Source organism: Lacerta agilis, chromosome 14 (genome assembly GCF_009819535.1).
Source record: "Lacerta agilis isolate rLacAgi1 chromosome 14, rLacAgi1.pri, whole genome shotgun sequence".
In the NCBI taxonomy this organism is placed as follows: domain Eukaryota; kingdom Metazoa; phylum Chordata; class Lepidosauria; order Squamata; family Lacertidae; genus Lacerta; species Lacerta agilis.
Genome location: NC_046325.1, coordinates 28,302,235 through 28,320,113, shown reverse-complemented (window position 1 = coordinate 28,320,113; position 17,879 = coordinate 28,302,235). Strand labels below are relative to the sequence as shown.

The following is a 17,879-nucleotide window of genomic DNA, read 5'->3' as shown; positions in this document are numbered from 1 at the left end:
TGACTAAGTGCAGGTGCAAGTGATTCTTACACCCAAACAATTTTCTCCAGCTTATAAGGAAATATTCAGCTTAGATAGAAAACAGCAGCTGATGACCAGTGCACAGGGCTGGGGCTGCTGCTGTATTTGTCAGAATTGATTTGTAGCCTCGCTGATCAAGACTCTTCTTCTTTCTCTGCAGTGGCGGAGGCGGAGGAGCTGCTAGAGCCAACAGTACATCAGGTGGAAGATCTGGTGAAGTCCGGACATCCCACACTTACGTGACCCATTCCGCAGGTCATGCGTGCCACGGGGGCCATTCACACCACTAGATCGCAGGAACAGAACGCATAAGGTAAGAAATGTCCCCTACTCTGTTCTAGCCTTTGCATCCCCAACACCTATAGGGAAGTGGGGGTGGGGGTGGGGAAACTCTGTAGCATTTGGTCCCTGTGTCATGTGCTGGCACAAAGGCGGTGCCTAGAGTGGAATTAGGTCCTCCAAGAGCATTTAAATCAGGAGTGGGGAACCTGTGGCACTCCAGATGTTGATTATTGGCCATGCTGGGGGCCAATGGGGGGTTGGAGTCCAACAACATCTGGAAGGTCATTGATTCTTGAATCAAGGCTGGGTTGAGTTGAAATTCTGACTGAGGCTCAAGCGGATGGTGGTGTAAGAACAGGCCGAAGAGCTATGATGTCTTGCATATGTTTTATTATTTACGGCAGGTAAAATGTCTTAAGCCCTGACTATGGGCTTGCAATTAAAAAAGTATGTCAAGGAAGGAAAAATGGATGGGAAGGAAAGAGGAAGATAGGCAAATTCAGGCACTGGTCTCTTAACAAAGCTGGTGAAGGGGGCCCTGGAGTCCCAATCTCACATATGCAGTTATAGAAACCCAGAAGCTGACATACTTGAACCACTGAGTGATAGTTTCTCAACTGACTCAATGTGGTTTCCTTAGAGTAACAATTCCTGATCCACTGGATAACGCCCAGGATCTGCTGTTCTAAAGCCTAGTTTCCATATGCATTTTCCCCATTTGCATTCAGAGCATATATGCCAATCATTGTTTCGAGAGTTTTTGAGTTTCTGGGCTTTATGGAGCAGAACCCGTAATAAGAGAGTAGGAGAAGAAAATTATTTGAACTCGCACAACTACATCTTGAGCTCATTGCAAATCTGTGCAGTGATTTTATTTTCTGAGATAGTTGTGTGTGCCTTAGAGATAGTGGGCATAGTAAGAATCACATGGGTGAACTGGCTGGTCACAGATCGACATGCTATGAACTATTTTACAATACCTACAGCTGGATAGTAATGGATCTCTGATTTGCTGAACGATGCAGTCATCTAAAATGTATTATGTGTACATGAACTTAAAATGTTTTCTGTTGAATAGAATGGTAATGGACAGCACCATTGATGGTCGCTGGGTCCCCCCCCATAGTAATTCAAACTTGTTTTTCCTTATCTTTTCTAGAAAACTGCCAGAGAATGGGCAGAGAGCATGCTACCCACAAGAGAAGTATTCCTAGTAGTTCAGCCAAGCTGTTGTTGGTCCACCTTCCCAGCGGTATCCTTCAAAGTTGATCAAGATGCCCTACTTCACTGTCTCCTGTGCTGCTTCCCCATTATTTCCCAGCATGCCATTTGCCCAGACTCTTGTTTCTTACCCAACATGCATCAGTGCCGTGGTTGGCAACCTGCTGACCACTGAAAACAAAAGAAGTCCAAAAAAATTAAATAAACCCCTTGCTTCTTTCTTGATGCCACCCAATTTTCTGCGTACAAAATTGTTGTTGTTGTTGTTTTCTTATCCAAATGTTTTTAAAAATCATATGGAGAATACTGAGCCCTTCCTGCAGTTGTATTAAATTATCCATGGTGTGGAGAAAGTGGATGGGGAGGTTTTCTCTCTTCCTCGTGACAGTGAATGGTGAAGCTGAATGGTAGGGAAAACAATACAGTGTGCCTTAAAGACTAACAAAATTATTATGGCAAGAAACAAACACAGCTAATGTGGAAATTGCTGTCTGGTGGGAGATTCAGGACACACAAAAGGAAACTCTTCACACAGTTGATAAAAGCTTCAGAATTTGCTACAACAGGATGTACTGATGGTCACCAACTTGGATAAATTTATAAGGGGATTAGACAAATTCATGGAAGATAAGACCACCCCTAGCTATTGGTCATGATGGGTATATGTTATTTCCACTATGGGAGGCAGGATGCTGCAGAATACAGTGTTGGGGGGGGGGGAAGAGTGGGGAAAGACTACTGTGCTCATGATCTCCTTGTGGGCTTCCCAGAGTCATCTGGTTGGTCACTGCAAGAACAGAATGCTGGACTTAGATAGGTTAGGTGTGGTAAACCTGTGGTCATTCAGATGTTGCTTAGCTACAACTCCCATCATCCCTACCCATTGGCCTTGTTGGCTGGGGCTTATGGGATTTGTAGTTCAGCAACATCAGGGGGAAGGTTCTCCACAACTGATCCAGCAAGGCTCTTCTTGTGGTCTTTCTTTCTTAGACATCATATGCAGGCAGCAGTCACAGTAAGTGACCATGTTCTTCCCATTCATCACTTGTACTAAAGTTATTGCTGTCTCAAAGGGTACAAAGTCAAGTGTGTGTTTTTGAATGTGTATAAATAAGCATGCTTGTGTGTTAACGGAAGCATGTGGGTATGACTGCACAGGTATGTGTCCGTCCGTCCGTCCCTGAGTGTAGGTGTGCTACAACAACACACTACCCCTACATTAGCTGGTTCGGCTTCCAGCTGGAAGCAAGATAGACCTCCCAAAACAGATCAGGCAGACTTCAGAATTTCTAAGAGATAGTGACTAATTGTCTCATTCCTCACTGAGAAGCTTATGAATTTTCCAAGCTCCCATGAGTGCTTCTTCTCATACAAGTATCAGGCACTCAGATTGAGATGTTCCTTTCCTTCCAAGGAAATCCTTCAATTTATTCTCCAGAAGAGCCTGGCTGGATCTCAGACATCTAGTCCAGCATGTGCACAACAATGATTTGATTAGAAGGGGCTCCCAGATTGACAGTTCAAGCTCTGTCTTAGTCATGCGAGCTCTCAGATATCTTTGCAAAATGTGTCAACAACGCTACTGCGATGAAAGATACTCGATCCTCCACAATAACTAAGCAATGGCTAGTTTATGAATAGTCTGCAAGAGCCCTCACTCTACCATGTGATAAATACTGTCTTGTGAACCAACTATCAGTATCCCTAAGAGAAGCATCTTGCTAGCTTCCAAGTTACGTTTAAGCAAGAGCTCATCAAAAGTGATCTCTTGAAATGCCAAGCAACCAGATTTCTCCTTTTTCTTCTGAAGTCAACATATGCCCGTTTTTGTTGTTGCCACATCTCCACCCTGTCCATTTATGATACTTATACACCAAGAATGGAGAACCTTCTCCAGGGTCCACATTGTGTCACAGACAGCTTTCAAGGGGCTGTCTGCCCAGGGATGGCATTGGCCAGAGGCAAGCAGTGGGCAGAGTAACTCATTTAATTATTGGCTGCGTACACAACTACCATACCCTCCAGCACGTTGTGACAAAAAACATGGATGCCATCTTCCAGGACCCTGCTCCCATGCAAGTCACATGACCTGCACGAGACCACAGCCCCGGAAAAAGCATTTTTGTGCATGGGGCCCCAAAATGGGCGTTTTGGGAGTACCATGCAAAGATAGCAGCCCTGAAGAAAAGCACTTATTTCAGGGGCACAAAACCATGTGAGATCATGGTGCCCAAAATGGCCGCCATGTTCTTGTGAGGGAAAAAAAAAACAGGATATCCAGGTTTTACTGGGACAGTTGAAAAATATGCACCATATCTTTATAGCACATTGAAGGCACTTTCCTCCCTCAGTAATTCTAGGCATTGTAGTTTACCACTCACAAAGTTACAGGTCCCAGGAACCAAAAACACATGAAAGTGGCCAGAATTCTTTAAGGGGGGAAATGTGCTTTGAAGGTATAATGTGTACACAGCCCTTATCTCTGTACAGTGGGCCATGGGCCAGCCACCACATGGAAGCCAGAGGTTTCTACACTTGAATCTCTCCATGCAGGCGAACAAGAGGCCTTAGGACAGCTGAAGGACATAGCCCAGGCAGGGGAAAGATCTAAAACAGGGTGTGGTGAAGCAGGACTGGTGAAGGATGTGCAGCCTGGGATCAGGCCTAGAAGGCCGCATTTGACCCTCAGGTCTGAAGTTACCCACCCTTGCTATAAACAGACATTTGTAAACTGTGGAATCCTCTCATATCTCAGCCCTGCATTCCTCTAAAGAACCCTCACTTTACCGCCCCTCTGCTAGCACGAGACTTTTCTATTCGGTCATGGAGATTATATAACAGTAGGGCGAGTCTGCCGTGACTGCTTGGGCTGGAGGAATGCCAGTTGGAGGATGCAGGTATTTATACTAAGAATGTCTGATGCTCTGAAAGGATTACAATCCGGCACTGTGTGATGCACTCCTGGGGTTACCACAAGTTCTCTTACATCTGATAACCATCACTCCTATTGTGTGCTTCCTGGAGGAATCAGCTTGGTTGCCAATAAGTGTAGAATTAGCTATGAGGTGTTCTCATTAGCATCTTGGTCAAAAGCAATGCTCACAACATACAACATGGAGATGTTCACACTTGCAACTGGGATATTTTGCTGGGCTTGGTTGATTGCGCTCTCTCTCTCTCTCTCTCTCTCTCTCTCTCTCTCTCTGTGTGTGTGTGTGTGTGTATATATATATATATATATATAGATATACATACATACAATGGTAAGAATAGCTAAACCTTATTTACCTCCCTACCATGACTGCCACCTCAGCTTGGCAAAGAAAGGTGGGGGAGATCTCAGCAGAGAGTGCAATTCTTGGGCTGAGATGAGGTCCATATCTTATTAGTTGACCATGACTGGGCTGCTTCCCCCCCCTCTCTCACAAAGCAAGGGCATTGGGTAGCTGGTTGTCCCCTCCAGGACAAATGTATCATCTAGCCATTACTTGAGATGGCCCCACATATGGAAACAGCATAGCTTCATTGATGGTGATGCAGGACAATGTGCTTCCCTGTCCAAATTCTGCACCAGGGACTGTCAAAACCTTGCACCCAGAATCAAGGATTCAAACCACACAATTTGTGTAACATACTCTGATTGTGACATTCAAGTGATTCACACAATTTTGAATTCTTAAGCACTCCAGAAGAATGTGTGAATGAACAGGAGGAAAGTGTGAATATGTGAATGTAAAAGGGGGCGGGTGGGAGAGAGACAAAGGACAGTGCCAGATGTTTGGTGTTTTCAGGTGTGATTCAGTCACATACTTGTCAGTTCAGGTTGTTCAACTATAATGGATTGGGTGGTCTTGTGGCACAAAGAAGAAGAAGAAGAGTTTGGATTTGATATCCCGCTTTATCACTACCCAAAGGAGTCTCAAAGCGGCTAACATTCTCCTTTCCATTCCTCCCCCACAAAGCCCCTTCCGCCCTTAGAAAGGAGGGGGGGTTGCAGTGGAGCACGAGCCCTCCACGTGCACAGGGGATGCTTGCATCCCCTGGCAATATTGGGGGAGCTCTGGGTGCGGTGCCCAGCCTGCTGGCCAACCGGCGCAGCTGGCTAGGGCGTGCCCACTGCACTTAAGTGGGTCCGCAGCCAGAGCTCGCCCTCTCTTCCCTGGGCTCCCGATCGTTACAGCTTTCCCTTCCCACCCTCCCTCTAGGTTAGGTTTTTCTTGACCTTGCTATGGACCATGGTTGGTCGCCGTTGAAGGGCCTGGTAGGAATTTTTCCACCTGGCAAATTGGCTCCGCCTTGTGGTTTTCGCCTACCTCGTAGCAACTCGTCACAACTTTGGTTTGGCGGTTAGGCATTGGATAAGGTCAGGAAGGTAGGAGATGGGGGGGGGAGGACGGGCCAACACCTCCCCCCAAGTGCTGAAGGGTACTTCGTAAAGGAGTCCGGGGGGCGTGTCCGTGTCCGGAGCCATGGGTGGTGAGGGCCTAAGGCACACCCCAGATCGGCGATCACAGGGTGAGTCCTTAGCTGATGTGCAGCAGCAAGGGCTCACCCAACAGTGGTTATCCCTTCCTGGACTGCCAGCACGTCGTACTGGAGTCGGATATAGTCTAGTTAGATCCAATGCCTAAAGCCAATACCGCTCAACATCCGGAACCAATAAAGTTGTGGCCTTTTATTCTCCACTTTAACCTTATCTACGGTGTCTTGTGTCTTTATTCACGGGAGGGGTCGGGATATCGACATGCAACAAACACTCTGTGAGGTGAGTGGGGCTGAGAGACTTCAGAGAAGTGTGACTAGCCCAAGGTCACCCAGCAGCTGCATGTGGAGGAGCGGAGACGCAAATCTGGCTCCCCAGATTACGAGTCTACCACTCTTAACCACTACACCACACTGGCCCCCAAAGATCAGACTTTTGTGACAAGGATAAGGAAAGTGACTTATGGTTCCTAAGGCAGTGAAGCCAACTCTGATGATGTAATCAGCAAATGAAGCCATCTTGTTTGTTGGATATTTCCCCGTATCTCCTCTTTCTATACTCTGCAGCATATGATCTCAAGCTGGAGATGTGTTTGCCACAATGTGGGAAAGACTGGTCTCAAAGCCCATCAGAGCTTGCGGACTTGTGTACCACAGTGGCCAACTGGATGTTTCTGGAAGTCACAGGCCTCCTTCAGTAGGGAGGGAGGGATCTGTCAATTTCAGTTCTCTTGGTTTCTCCTTTTTCCGGTCTTAAATTCCATCCTCCACATTTCTGCAACCGTTTATGATTTTTCTAAAACAAAATCCCCATGAACATTCACCAGCATTTTAGTGCACATTTCTCCAAATAAACACATTTTTCTGTGCAATTTAGCCCAAGGTACACATTTTCGCAAAGCAATTTCCCCTAATGCAGGCATGGCCAAACTAGGCCCTCCAGATGTTTTGGGACTACAGTTCCCATCATCCCTGACCACTGGTCCTGTTAGCTAGGGATGATGGGAGTTGTAGGCCAAAAAACATCTGGAGGTCCAAGCTTGGCCATGCCTGCCCTAATGTAACAAAATTTTAATGATATTTTCACAAATATATATGCATTTTTATGCCCTCTTTACCCTAGTATATGCATATTTGTACACATTACTTTGCTGGAGAAATGCATTACAAAATCCAGAGAAGCGGGAATTTCAAAGGATGGCTATATTTTGGTTCACATAATGCTTCGGAAAGTGTGGAATTGTCAGGTTTGCCTTTAAAAGTAAACTTTTTCTCTCCCACCCCTACCTTGAATTAAAAGTTGCACAAGTGTCCTGAAGGAAAAGTGTGAGCAAAATCCCATGATGAATGATATTACCTTATTTTTTTTTAAAGAAAACAAGCATTTTGCATAAGTTGCAATTAAAGTAATAGGTCTGCCTCCTTGCCCAGAGGGGCTTTTGAACTGGGTCTTTGAGTCTTTGCTGACTTGCATTTAGGGAGAAGCTGGGGTGCTGTTTTTCCCCATTGGTTGTTTAGCAGCGCAAGGCAAGGAGATGGGGGAAGAACTAGGCTCTCTCGTTTGTATTTCAAGATAGCATGAAATAAGGAACAAGAATTGCAAGGAGAACTGAAGAACTGGTGTGTGGCCTTGAGCAGTGCAACATTTCCCCTCCCACAGAGCCGAGCCTGTTCCCAGAACTGTCCCTCCCCACCCACAATCCCACTGGAGAACATTGCTGCTTCCCCTTTTGTCTGTCACCATCACATAATCAGGGTGCATTCCCCATACCGGTGCATAGGGGTGTGGGAGAAATGTAATTCAGTTTGCATCTGAAGACCAACTCACACTTTCTGAAACGATACACAAACTGAAACATAGCCATCCTTTGAAATTCACGCTTCTCTGAATTTTGCAGCGAATCCCTCAGCCGAGTGATGTGCATGGAAATGGACATACTGTGGCAAAGCACGCATGTAAATGCATATATCAGTGACAATAACATGCAAAAGTGCATTGTATTAGGCAAAACTGCTTTGCAAAAACATGCTTATTGGGAGAAATTTGCACTAAAATGCTGATGAATTTTCGTGAGGGCTTAAATAATTGTGTTACAAATCGGCATGCAAATGTGGAGAACTGAACTTGAGACCGGGAAAATGAGAAACTGAAATTAATGTACTTTCCAATAGCTAATGGTGAAGCAAGACATTTTAAGGTTTTGGCCTGAGCAAGGTTGGTGGAAGTGCCTTTACTTATTTATTTTCTATACTGCCTTTCACTTGAGAATCACAAGGTAGTTTACTGTAGAAAAACAACAATACAATAACAAACAAAACAATACACTTCCCCCTAGTTTAAAAAGATCATATATTGTTTAATTAGCCAAAGCCCTGGCGGAAGAGGCATGTTTTTGCCTGGCGCCTAAAGATAAGTAACGAAGGTGCCAGGCAAGCCTCCCTGGGGAGAGCATTCCACAAGTGGGGAGCCATTGCAGAAAAGACCTGTTCTCATGTTCCCACCCTCTGGACCTTCCGTTGACAGGGCACACCAAAAGTGTCTCTGATTATGATCACAGGGTCCAGAGTGGTTGATATGGGGGAGAGGTGGGTCCTTGAGGTATTGTGGTCCTGAGCCATTTAAGGCTTTATAGGTCAAAACCAGCCATTTGAATTGGGCCCACAAACTGATTGGTAGCTAGTGCAGTTGGGCCAAGATTGGTGTTATATGCTCAAACCATCTTGTCCTGGTGAGCAACCAGGCCGCTGAATTTTGCACTAGCTGAAGTTTCTGAAACATCTTTAAACGTAGCCCCATGTATAACACATTGCAGTAATCTAGCCTAGAGGTTAGCAGAGCATTGACGACAGAAGTTGTCCCTGACCAAATAGGGGCACAGCTGTGCCACCAGCTGAAGCTGATGGAAGGCACTCTGAAACAGCCAGGCCATGTGAGCCTCAACTACCTAACTTTTAGAAAACATCTGACGGCAGCCCTGTTTAGGGAAGTTTTTAATGTTTGATGTTTTATTGTGTTTTTATTATTCTGTTGGGACCCGCCCAGAGTGGCTGGGGAGGCCCGGCCGGATGGGCGGGGTATAAGTAATAAATTATTATTATTATTATTATTATTATTATTATTATTATTATTATTATTATTATCGGTATTATTATTATTACCAGCAATGGATCCAGAAGTACCCCCGAGGTAGCGAAATGTCTTTGGCCAGCATCGATTCCTTCTCATAATATGGACAACAAAAGGGTTCCCCCCCCCAGTTGCTTCAAGGAACAGCCGTTTCCTCTCCTTAAGAAAAACAAGGCAAACTTTTGATGATTCTGTACAACTTTAATAACATCTGGTGTGGTAACCTTGTTTAAAACGAGCAGTTGATGTGAGAAGAAACTGCCTATTTGGTGGGGTATCTGGAGGCAAATTGCCAGTGGGACGAAAGGAGAAGCCAGCAGCAAACCTGTGAGAAGAAAAACCAACCCTCCTCCCCAATGGTGACACCCTTAGCAAAAGGTATAAATCGAGACCTGCAGGATAAACGCGACACACTCTGGCTGAGTGTCAAACCTTGAGCGTTGGCTTCTGCTTTGGGTTGGATCTCCAAGTCGCTCTCGCTATGAGAAGCAGCTCTGTGCACAGTCCAGTAATCATGGGAAGAAATAACGCAAGTGTTGGCACGAATGGGAGGTCCAGGTTGCCCTCTGTCTCTTCCAGCAATCACACTTCTTGTGGGCTAGGTAGTGCCAGAGGCAATTCCTCCCGCTTTGAAGGTCGTTCCACCTATGACTACGGAATTGGCCAAAACAACTTTCTGAGCAGCGGTTGTAGTGGTGCATTTATCAGGGGTGGCCATAGGAGGAGTATGAGTACAGGTAGCTGCCCCAGTGGTAACCATGGCGGTTACCCTCCCTTTGGATATGGGGATGGGCTAGCTGAAGTCAGGTCCGATGGAGCCGGCAATGGAGTTGGCGGGACGGGCGGTGATCCCGAAGCTTGTGGCATTGTCTTTTCTTCTACTGACGGAAAGGCGGTCATGCAGGACCTCAATGACCGCTTGGCCAGTTATATAGACCAAGTGCGATGCCTGGAGGCTGGAAATGCTGAGCTTCAGTCCAAGATCAGTGATTTCCATGCCAAGAACAGGTTGGCTGGTGAACCGAAGGACTACAGCCACTATTACCAGCAGATTGAGGAGCTTCAAAAGCAGGTAGGAATGTCATCTCTCAGGAACACTCAAAGCATTCCTGGTGGCCTGGTTTACATGACATGATAAGCCCAACAATGGCTTGCTGGGGTCATGTGGATGTGTGGGTGCCTAGAGAGGGACTTGGAGCCTCTTTGCTTCTCCACAGTCATTTTTGGTGCTGTGCTGAGCTAAGCCAAGAATTGATTTATCACGGGCATAGGCAAACTCCGGCCCTGACCACTGGTCTTGTTAGCTAGGGATGATGGGAGTTGTAGTCCCAAACATCTGGAAGGCCGGAGTTTGCCTATGACTGACTTAGCATGTTGTACAAACAGGGACTTGTGGCTAAGCTCCGTCCTCACCAGGGATGGTGAAATCTGTCAAGTTCAGTTTCTCCCTGTTTCTCATTTTCCCCAGTCTTAATCTCAGTTCTTCACATTTCCATATCGGTCTGTGATTTAAATAAATATATAAAATGCCCTTGTGAAAACTGAGCAGCATTTTAACGTGAATTTCTCCCAATATACACGTGTGTGTGTGTGTGTGTTATTTTGTCTAATACACACATTTATGTAAAGCATTTTTCTCTGAAAATAATGCATTTCAGTATGTTATTTTTAGCAATATATGCATTTCTGTGGACACTTGACCCCAGTGTATGCATTTTAAGACCCATCACTTGGCTGGAGAACTGCACTGCAAAGTTCAGAGAGCTGCGAATTTTGAAGGACGGCTATGCTTTGGTTCTTGTGTTGTTTCAGAAAGCGGAAATGAGGTAGGCTTGGCTTAAAAAGGGAACCTAATCAACTTGCTTCCCCATCCCTTGTCCTCACTAACCACAAGCTGTAGGCAAGATTTATTCTTGGCTACAGCTCGTGGTTGGTGAGGACAGTTCTTAACCATGAATACTAGTCTGCATTGAAGGCTACACCAAACCATGGCTTAGCCCAGCATGGCATGAGAGCAAATAGGACTGGGGAGGAGCAAAATGGTTGTTAGCTGCTCTGGGGGATCTCACCCCTTCATGTTATCCGGGTGAGCCATTGTTTGGCTTACCTCATTGTGTGAACCAGGCCAGTGTGTGTTCTTGTGTTGTAGGAAAAGGAAGCCATGTACCCAAACCAGCTTTTTCATCATTCAACTCTGGACTTCATTCTTTGGTCTTTGTATAGGATTAGGAGAAATTAACAAATTCCATTTCTTTCTCCTGCCCCACCCCAGATAGTATGTACAACGGTGGAGAACAACAGTATAATTATCAAGATTGACAACAATCACCTGAACGTTGAAGACATGAAGCACAAGTGAGTTTCGCATCGCTCTGAACGCCTCCTCTTGCCTTTTGAGCCCGAAATCTTTTTGTCACTGTTTGCATCTAGTTTGGCCCTTGCTAAACAAGAGACCCAGGCCTGCTAACTTTGTCAGTAGCCCCGGTTCTTTTGCAATGTCTCATTTAATTTAATTTCATGTTAAGAAACTCATAGGAGGAGCACTAGCTGGAACGGAACATGAGGATCCCAAATTGCTTTTATCGTTTAAAATCACACTGAAGCCAGCCTTTAGTCATTTCCGTTTATGGCAAACAGCTACCAATTTTAGCATGCCACGAATGAATCAGGGCTGGGCTTATCATGAAATGCATAAAGTTAACTTGTTCATTCTAGAATGGGCATCATTTCCCAATAATAGTAATAATTTTATTTGTACCCTGCCCATCTGACTGTGTTGCCCCAGCCACACTGGGTGGCCTCCAGCAAATACAGAAACATAATAAAACATCAAACATTGAAAACTTTCCTATACAGGGCTGCCTTCAGAGGTCTTCTAAAGGTTGTATAGTTACTTATCCCCTTGACATCTGACGGGAGGGCTTTCCACAGAGCAGACACCACCAACAAGAAGGCCCTCTGCCTGGTTCCCTGTAACCTCACTTCTCACGTGGAGGGAACCTCCAGAAAGCCCTTGGAGCTAGACCTCAGTGTCTGGGCTGAATGATGGGGGTGGAGATGCTCCTTCAGGTATACAGGGTCGAGGCTGTTTAGGGATTGCTTTTCTCCCAACGAGCAGGCGTCTTTTAATTTCGTGACTGCTGTCACCATCTGCAGTGATCATGGAACCCAAGAAAGTAAAATCTCTCACTGCCTCCTTTTCTTCCCATCACCTCCTGACAAATAGAAGGGGAAGAAATGGAGGCAGTGAGAGATTTTACTTCCTTGGGTTCCATGATCACTGCAGATGGTGACAGCAGTCACGAAATTAAAAGACGCCTGCTTCTTGGGAGAAAAGCAATGACAAACCTGGACAGCATCTTAAAAAGCAGAGACATCATCTTGCCGACAAAGGTCCGTATAGTTAAAGCTATGGTTTCCCCAGTAGTAATGTATGGAAGTGAGAGCTGGACCATAAAGAAGGCTGATCACCAAAGAATTGACGCTTTTGAATTATAGCGCTGGAGGAGACTCTTGAGAGTCCCATGGACTGCAAAAAGATCAAACTTATCCATCCTTAAAGAAATCAGCCCTGAGTGCTCACTAGAAGGACAGATCCTGAAGTTGAGGCTCCAGTACTTTGGCCACCTCATGAGAAGAGAAGACTCCTTGGAAAAGACCCTGATGTTGTGAAAGATGGAGGGCACAAGGAGAAGGGGACGACAGAGGACGAGATGGTTGGACAGTGTTCTCGAGGCTACCAACATGAGTCTGACCAAACTGCGGGAGGCAGTGGAAGACAGGAGTGCCTGGCGTGCTCTGGTCCATGGGGTCACGAAGAGTCGGACACAACTAAATGACTAAACAACAACAACAACAACAAACACTTTCAATTGTGCTCAGAATTTAGTTTATCCCATGTTCTGCACACAGGCTTCCCATGGGCCACTGGTGGGCCACTGTGAGAACAGGATGCTAGACTGGTTGGCCACTGGCCTGATCCAGCAAGAGCTCCTATGTTCTTACCGTGTCTCAATAAACATATAGCTCCAGCAGAAAGCAGTGGAGCATTTCTGTGGGTTTACCTGAAGTACTTCTGTCAGGTGCACAGATTTTGAAGGCCTGTAAAAACAACAACCCCAGCTTGCTAAGAAGGCCCAGCTAACACCATCTCTCATAATTTCCCACCAGAAGACGTATGAGTTTTTATTCAGCTGGGTCTTGTGACGAATTGTTATTTTACTGGCCTTACTTTGGTGTTTTATTGTGTTTTCATAATATTTTAATCATCTGTGTTGTTATTGTTGTTAGCCTCCTTGAACATCGTTTGGTGGAAATGCAATATTCAAATAACAAATAAGAAACTAACACATTTTTTTAAAAAAAATACTGTTCCCCCCTGATGTCTAGTCTCTGATTCAGTTGTTGCATCTGAGCATGCTCATACTCAGTAGTGTTAAAATGGGGAAAAATCTGTTGAGTTTAATTTTTAGCGGCTGCACTGGCCCTGCAGAAATAAGCACTATTACTAAATAAATAGAGTGCAGTTAAGTCTCAGAGCCCTTTCCCCATTTTTTTTGTCAATATAGGCTTGATACTGAGTGTGGCCTTCGTGAGAATGTGGAAGCTGACATTAATGGCTTATACCCCATTTTGGATCAACTGGCCAGCTGTAAGACTGACATGGAAGCTGAGCTGGAGTCACTGCAAGAAGAACTGTCTGGTCTCAAAAAGAACCACGAAGAGGTACATGGTTGGCTCACCAAAATATGAGCCCCCCCCCCCCCATTTTCATAAAAACAATGTATGCATGAATTGCTTGCTTTATTTATACAAAAAATTGGCACAAGCCACTTTTTGACACAAAGTGCCCCCAAACAGATTACATTCATGATTTCAAACACACACACAAATTCAAAGAGGATTGGGCAGATTCATGGAGGAGAGGGCTACCAATGGTAACTAGCCATAAGGTCTATCCCCTTTCTCCATGTAGTAAGTTATGCTTCTGAATACCAGTTGCTGGAAACAGCAGGAGAGGAGAGTTCTCTTGTGCTCTGGTCCAGGCATCTGATTGGCCACTGTGAGAACAGGATGCTGGACTAGATGGGCCAATGGCAGGCTCTTCTTGTGTCATTCTACAGGAAAGGTTGAACAGCTGATGCTGTGCACAGCCATCCCTTTCATTATATGACAGTAAAGGCATGGTTCCCATCAAAGTTCTCTTTGCAGGAATTAATCTGTTTGCAAGAACGGTCAAATGATAGCAACATGGAAATCAGTGTCTGCCCTGGTCCAGATCTGAAGAAAATCCTGGAGGAGATCAGATGCAAGTACGAAGCGACGATCGACTCAAACCGCGAGGAGGTTGCAGAGTGGTATGAAGGCAAGGTAAATGAATCCGGTCCCTGAAAGGAAGCAAAACTTTAAAAAAAGAAGAAGAAGCCTGATGGGAAAAGGGTAGGGGCTGCAGGAGTCTCCAGGGTGATGCTGGTGGTACAATGCTCTGCATTGTTTTTGCTATTCACTACTTTTACACCCGGGATACGAGTGGCGCTTTGGGTTATACCACAGAGCCTAGGGCTAGCCGATCAGAAGGTCGGCGGTTTGAATCCCCGTGATCGGGTGAGCTCCCGTTGCTCGTTCCCTGCTCCTGTTCACCTAGCAGTTTGAAAGCATATCAAAGTGCAAGTAGATAAATAGGTACCGCTCCAGCGGGAAGGTAAACGGTGTTTCCATGCGCTGCTCTGGTTCACCAGAAGCGGCTTAGTCATGCTGTCCACATGACCTGGAAGCTGTACACCGGCTCCCTTGGCCTATAGAGCGAGATGTGCACCACAACCTCAGAGTCGTCCGTGACTGGACCTAATAGTCAGGGGTCCCTTTACCTTTACCTTTACTTTTACACCCACACCTTCCCCCAAAGACTGAGTGTGGTTCCTCCCACCTCCTCCATTGCATCCTCACAACAAGCCTGTGAGGTAGGTTAGGCTGGGAGATGGTGACTGATTCAAGGTAACCCAGCAAGCTTCATGACCTTGCATGGAGATTGGAACCCAGGTCTCGACACTGCTCTTCCCTTTGACTAATCAAAGAAGTAGGAAGAATGCCGTGCAGCAGTATATCCAAAAGTGCAATGTTACTTAGGTTGCAATAACTAGAGCCTCTTAAAAAAGAGCAGGGTGGGAGGGGGATCAAAGCATGTACAATCCTGGCTCAGCATTTCTTAAATGGAAAAGAATGTGCTCTTTTCTTTTGTTCTGCCAAAGCCAATGTTCCAGTTCCCTTCCCCCACCCCCACCCCCCACATACCTAATAGTACATAAAACCTCTGAAAATGCTGATGTTTCAGTGAATCTGTGTTTCAGCTGGAGGAAGTGAACCAGGAAATCTGCACCACTAGCAAGGAAGCTGAGGATGGCAACCATAAGGCCATTGATCTGAAACGTCAGCTGCAGGCCTTAGAGATTGATCTACAAGCCCAGCGCAACCTGGTAAGGAGAGCGAGTGTGGGATGCATCTTATTTTTTGCAGCTCAGAGCAACTCACATGGTGGAGTTATGGTGGGTCTTCCATCCTGGGACTAATCAGGTCCACAAATCCCTTAGTTTTAATCATGCCATGCCATGGGGTTCTCTCCAGACATTCAGTCGGTACAGATGCTTGGGTGAACGAGGTGAGAGCGCTCCGTTAACTTAGGTCCAGTAGTGGTTGGTGGGGCAGGATGAAGCAGAGTAGCATTGGAACACTGTTGTAATCATTAATACATAAAATAATTATCTCAGTGATTGAGCTGGGATATAAGGTTTCAGACAGTCTCTAAGCTACTCTAGGTTGTTCAGAGACTTTGAACCTGGCAAAGGTGTCACATGAGGTAAAAAAGGGTAAAGGTAAAGGACCCCTGGACACTTAAGTCCAGTCAAAGGTTGGGCCACTCATCTCGCTTTTCAGGCCGAGAGAGCTGGCGTTTGTCCACTGACAGCTTTCTGAGTCGCGTGGCCAGCATGACTAAACCGCTTCTGGTGCAACGGAGCACCGTGACAGAAACCAGAGTGCATGGAAACGCCGTTTACCTTCCCACTGCAGTGGTACCTATTTATCTAGTTGCACTGGTGTGCTTTTGAACTGCTAGGTTGGCAGGAGCTGGGACAGAGCAACAGGAGCTCACCCCGTCACAAGTTGAAATCGCCGACCTTCTGATTGGCAAGCCCAAGAGGCTCGGTGGTTTAGACCACAGCGCCACCCGCACACACCCCCACACACATGTTGGAGGCCACGTTGAGCATCATTGGCAGTCTGTTCCTCAGCAAGTGGCATTCAGAGGAACAGCACCCTGATCCTGGGGATAGTATACAGACATCATGGTTAGTAGCCATTGATAGGCTGATTTGATTTATGTTCACCTATGTACTTTCTCTCTGGTTTCTACATAGCTTCTGGTTCCAAAAGCTTTTCATTCATGCCCACACATTTAAGGCACTTAGGATGCTGCCTCTTGTTCCCCCCCTCACCCCTTTAGAGAGACACACTGCAAGTGTCCTTGGCTGAAGGAGAACATCGCTACAATGCTCAACTAGCCGAAATACAGGATCGCATCTCCTGCATGGAGCAGCAGCTGGCAGAGCTGCGCTTGGAAATGGAGGGCCAGGACCGGGAATACAAAGAGCTCCTGGATGTTAAAAACCGGTTGGAGCAAGAGATCCAGACATACCGCAGCCTGCTAGAAAATGTGCCAGCCGAAGTACATGCCACACCATGAAAGAAAAGCCAAATTTCTTATCCCCCACCATTCCCATTGCATGATTAGATTGGGACTAAGGTTAATTTCCAGCATATGCCAACTATGTTGAAACACCTGCATCTTAATTCTTGGTTTCAGTTTTTAATGGCTTCTGGTCATTTCTACTTCTGAATAAGGCTGAGCTGAAAGAGGGGGAGATTTCTGCAAACATGTTTTGTCAATACTAAAGGAAAGACTCCTTTTGGTAACCTGCAGGGGACTGCAGTAAGAGGGGGAGAAAGTGTTCAGGAAGCATTGCTCTGCGTCAGCCTTCTGTTGAAGTGATCCTCTTTCTGTATTTTATTTTATTTTATTTTATTTTATTTTATTTTATTTTATTTTATTTTATTTTATTTTATTTTATTTTATTTTATTTTATTTTATTTTGCTTCTGGCAGCTATTCTGCTAATCCACACAACTTGCTCATTTTGCTGTTTAATCAACCCATTTGTTTCTAATAAAGACTAATGAAGGCTTTGCCGGTTCCATCTGAACCTGAACAGCAGCTTCGTCAATTCTGACTGTGTGATGGTGACAGTCATATGAGAAACCACATTTAAGAGGCATCACAAAATGACAGGTTGCATTCACCCTACACTTTGGATGTCCCCATAAAACTGCCTTAGACAAGACTAGTTCCAACGTGTCATTCTCATGAATAACAAACCATTACGGTTAATGATAATAATACTGATGGTCTTTGAGAAGGACAACAGGTGCAGATGAGTTAGGCCTCACTTCTCCGCTGTCATCCGCCAGGCAGGTTCTCGGCGAGTTTCCATCAACTACCAAGTCAACACTAAACCCATCATTATCCCAGCTTCTTTGTATGCCATGGTTCTTCCAAACAGACCTGCTGTGCACCAGGTAGACCCACCTGCAGGCATGGCTTCCAAGTCCCCTTCGCTACCTAACAGGCAGCTGATGGCCTTGGGACCCCAGCAACCACATTCAACCCCACCTCTGAGCTAAGTCTACACAGTAGT

At 45.7% G+C, this 17,879-nt stretch overlaps 1 protein-coding gene across 1 annotated transcript; it reads left to right on the top strand.

Annotated features, from left to right (window-relative positions):
• The first annotated feature begins 9,614 nt into the window (after positions 1-9,614).
• Positions 9,615-16,883, top strand: LOC117058421 (keratin, type I cytoskeletal 17-like). The gene is made up of 6 exons (XM_033169587.1): positions 9,615-10,205; positions 11,406-11,488; positions 13,702-13,858; positions 14,345-14,503; positions 15,481-15,606; positions 16,632-16,883. Exons 1-6 carry the CDS (start codon positions 9,615-9,617, stop codon positions 16,869-16,871), a joined length of 1,356 nt encoding a protein of 451 aa, XP_033025478.1. The 3' UTR covers positions 16,872-16,883.
• Positions 16,884-17,879: the final 996 nt, after the last annotated feature.